The sequence below is a fragment of the Salmo salar genome, chromosome 18 (genome assembly GCF_965601325.2).
Source record: "Salmo salar chromosome 18, fSalSal1, whole genome shotgun sequence".
Lineage (NCBI taxonomy): Eukaryota > Metazoa > Chordata > Actinopteri > Salmoniformes > Salmonidae > Salmo > Salmo salar.
In genome coordinates, this window is record NC_138308.1 from 2,613,607 (window position 1) to 2,617,865 (window position 4,259).

Genomic DNA, 4,259 nt, shown 5'->3' on the forward strand with positions numbered 1-4,259 from the left:
GATACTGACTGCTTTCAACAACTTGAAACACCTCTTCACCTCAGCTCCTGTCCTTCGCCAACGTTATCCTACCCTTCCTTTCACCCTGGAGGTGGATGCCTCCGGAGTAGGAGCCGTACTCTCTCAGCGGGTGGGAACACCTCCAAAATCACATCCCTGTGCCGCCTTCTCCAGGAAGTTATCCTCTGCTGAGAGGAATTACGATGTGGTGAACAGAACTCCTCGCCATCAAGCTGGCCCTCGAGGAGTAGCGACACTGGTTGGAGGGCGTACAACATCCCTTTCTCTTCCTAACAGATCATCGTAATTTGGAAAATATCAGAGGGGCCTAGAGGTTAAACTCCAGACAAGCCCGCTGGGCTATCTTCTTCACACGCTGCCATTTTCATGTTACTTATATCCCTGGAAAGAGAAACGTAAAAGCTGATGCTGTCTCCCGCCAGTTTGACCTTAACTCAGACCCTACACCCACTATTCCTTCCTCTTCCATTATGTGACCGTGGGAGTGGGAGGTTCACTATGCCATACAAGAATCCCTAACCTCAGACCCGGCTCCTCCTGAGACACCAGCTGGGAAGAGTTACGTACCTGCAGCTGTTAGACCCCAACTGATGCAATGATGTCACACGTCTTTGAGGTCAGGACATCTGGGAATTACACGAATCAACAAACTTCTAGCCTGTAAGTTCTGGTGGTCCTCACTGGCATCTAACATAAGGGATTATGTAAGGTTCTGGATTTATTTTCTTAGTCAACCTTGTGTTCTGTTTCCCTGTCTTCATTTTTGTTCATTGATTTCACCTGTGTTAGTTACTCACCTGGTCTCATCAGCTACTTATTTACTTCAGTTAATTCTGGTTTTGCCTTTGTGAGGTATTGTTCGTTTTGACTCTACTAAGCCTTTTCCCAGGTTGTTTGTAAGAACCAGTTATAGCCTTCAGTCCTAGTTGATTCACCTGCATGTTTGCCTACCTGTGTACGACCATTGCCTTCCTTGACCACGATTCCTGCCTTCTGCCACAGCGAAATAAACACCTGCCGCGCTGCGCGTGAATCTACACCTTTTTCTCCCTGACTATTATTCATTACATTAATTGAGACGAAGTCTCCCTCAACTTGAAGAAGTATGGTTCATAATTCAGTTCAGATGGACATTTGTAAAAGTCTATGGAATTTTCATATGGAATAGCACTATTCGTTTTGACTGCATGTGCTTTAGTGCATACTGCCAAACAAAGGCAAAACGCAGTAACTACGTCATTTATTTTACTGCAAAATATGACATCAAGGTATTTTTCTGTGTAGACAGACAGCACTTTCTGATACCGCATGATATTTTCTGATCAACTGGCTTGTTCCTGTGTCAGGAAACGAATACCACATTAATCAGATAATATACTTGGCCATTACAACAGATCAAATTTGTAGTTTTTGCATTTTGCCTTTGTAGGGCAGCATAAACTTATGCCATTTCAAGTTCACTACTGTCAACTTTCCTCCACACTGACTAGCTGACATGTGGCGTGCCGTCACGTCTCCGGAGGTTGTGGATTATGTTCTAAACTGAGCACTGACATCACTGTAACGGCTGTCTGTGGAAGTAGACCAAGGTGCAGCGGAGTTAGTGTTCATCTTTGAATTTTAATAAACGTAAGAACACTATACACACAAAACAAGAAAACCAACAGCCAAACAGTCCTGACAGGTGCAAAACAATAAATAGAAACAATCCCCCACCAAAACCCAAAGGAAAAACAGGCTTCTTATGTGTGACTCCCAATCAGCAACAACGAACTACAGCTGTGCCTGATTGGGAGCCACACACGGCCCAAAACAAAGAAATACAAAAACATAGAAAAATGAACATAGAACGCCCACCCAATGTAACACCCTGGCCTAACCAAAATAAAGAAGAAAAACCCCTCTCTATGGCCAGGGCATTACAATCACCCACAACAGTCTTACACAGTAATCCTATTTCCCATGTAAAACAGCCATTGAGTGACCAAAAAAACGCCATACTATATTTTCCCCATTAAAGTGCTCAGTTGAGAAAATGTACCGAGTCAGTTATGAACAAATTCTTATTTACAATAACGGCCTACCCTTGGAACCCAACAAATTAAATAGGTGAAAACAATATCATCTCTAACTATCAGTAAGGCTGAAGGACAGGCTAGGTGGGCACAGCAACATCCAATCCTGTCATTCATTACATCATCCTTTCACAAGTAATTTGTTTAACCAACCGTTTGTTCATTTCTGTGCTCGTGTGTGTGTGTGTGTGTGTGTGTGTGTGTGTGTGTGTGTGTGTGTGTGTGTGTGTGTGTGTGTGTGTGTGTGTGTGTGTGTGTGCGTGTGTGTGTGTGCAGAGAGATCCTGGGGAGGGGAGTTTCTGTCAGTAACTCAGGGATAAATAGAGAGGCAGAGCTCAGAGTTTGTCAGAAGTCTGACCTGACAGGGTCACACACAGGACCAAGCAGGAGCAGGACCTCAGCATTTTTACCAAATGGAGAAAAAGGAAGATGTTCAATACTGTTTGAAAGATGGAAACTCTTCTTGCAGAAAGGCTTTGCTATCGACATCTATCTACATAACACTGTACATCTTCTTCTCATTGATTTCAGCAGTTACAGTATTTTTGAACCTACTGGTGATCATCTCCATCTCTCACTTCAAGCAGCTCCACACTCCAACCAACCTGCTCATCCTCTCTCTGGCTGTGTCAGATCTCCTGGTGGGACTGATTGTGATACCAGTAATGACTGTAGCAATAATGGAATCATGCTGGGATTTTGGGGAATATTTCTGTGTGTTTCATATCTACATAGATTTCTTATGTACTTCTTTATCTCTGGGTAATTTGGTCTTGATATCTATTGACCGCTATGTTGCTGTGTGTGACCCCTTATTGTACCACTCTAAAATAACAACAAGAAGAATGATGTGTTGTATATCCGTTACCTGGTGTTGTTCTATCATATACGATGCTGCTATTATAAAAAACTTAGTAAATGTACAGGTACCAAGTAGGTGTTTGACAGAATGTTTAATTGTTGAAGGGTCAATCTGGGGTAATATCGTTGATATTGTAATTACAATGGTTGTCCCGTGCTCTATTATTATAACACTTTATATGAAAATCTTTGTGGTGGCCAGATCACAGGCCAGAAAGGTGTTTTCTAAAGAGGCTGCCAGTGTGTCTGGTGTTAAAACTGTACAGGCTAATAAGTCTGAGACAAAAGCAGCAAAAACTCTTTCTATTGTTGTTGTCAACTATTTCATTTGTTGGATTCCATTTCTATTCATTAACTTTTTTTATTTTATTTTAATTGACAATTTCTTATCATATTTCATATTTTTTCTGCCACTTGTTAATTCCTTAATTAATCCAATAATTTATGCATTATTTTATCCATGGTTCAAAGTGACAGCTAAACTTGTATTAACTTTGAAGATAAGACGTTCATAGTTCCTAAAATGTTATACCCTAGGTTGGCAAACATAGCTTTGATATCATTTTGTTTTACAATTGTTGTAAGTATTTATTTCATATAGCAATACACTGGCATTACTTACCTCAGTGTTGTCATCATAGATACATGTGGTGTTGATACAGATTGATTTGGAATGGATTGGAATGGAATGACTTGGAGAAGGCCCTTGTTTTATAAAGGATACTGTAGTCATTATGGATTGTGTACTCCAAATACCTAAGGCTGTGGTTGTTCCGTGTTACTTAATGATAAATAGTAAGCTAATACTACATTTTGAGGACGTCATGAGTCATTCCATATGTTGTATAACATCTCCCTCTAGTGGCTCAATTGTGACACAACATCTTCCTCATGTGTAGTATAGTTGAAATGTACAATACTGCATGATATCAGATAATGTCCAGGACTAAATAAATTCTGTATTGGGTAACTAGTTGATGGTAAAATGTAAGAATATGCAATTATGGGTAACACTTTATAATAACATTCAGTAATAAACCATCTGTAAGGCATTTACAGTTTGCTCACCATTTAATATTAAGGCCACATTTGTGAAATGTTACTCAGCTAGGTATTCTCACATTTATAAATAACTACTATAGTATATACATTAATTATTCAACACAACAGAGCAGGAGACCACAGCATACACTTGAACCTCAACATACTGGTTATGAACACTACCACTACTCTCACTACCACTACTCTCACTACCACTACTCTCACTACCATTACTCTCACTACCACTACTCTCACTACATC

At 40.3% G+C, this 4,259-nt stretch overlaps 1 protein-coding gene across 1 annotated transcript; it reads left to right on the top strand.

Moving 5' to 3' along the window:
- Positions 1–2,509: 2,509 nt before the first annotated feature.
- Positions 2,510–3,472, top strand: LOC145861835 (trace amine-associated receptor 13c-like). The gene has a single exon (XM_082965453.1). The coding sequence runs from the start codon at positions 2,510–2,512 to the stop codon at positions 3,470–3,472; it is 963 nt and encodes a 320-aa protein (XP_082821579.1).
- The last annotated feature ends 787 nt before the right edge of the window (positions 3,473–4,259 follow it).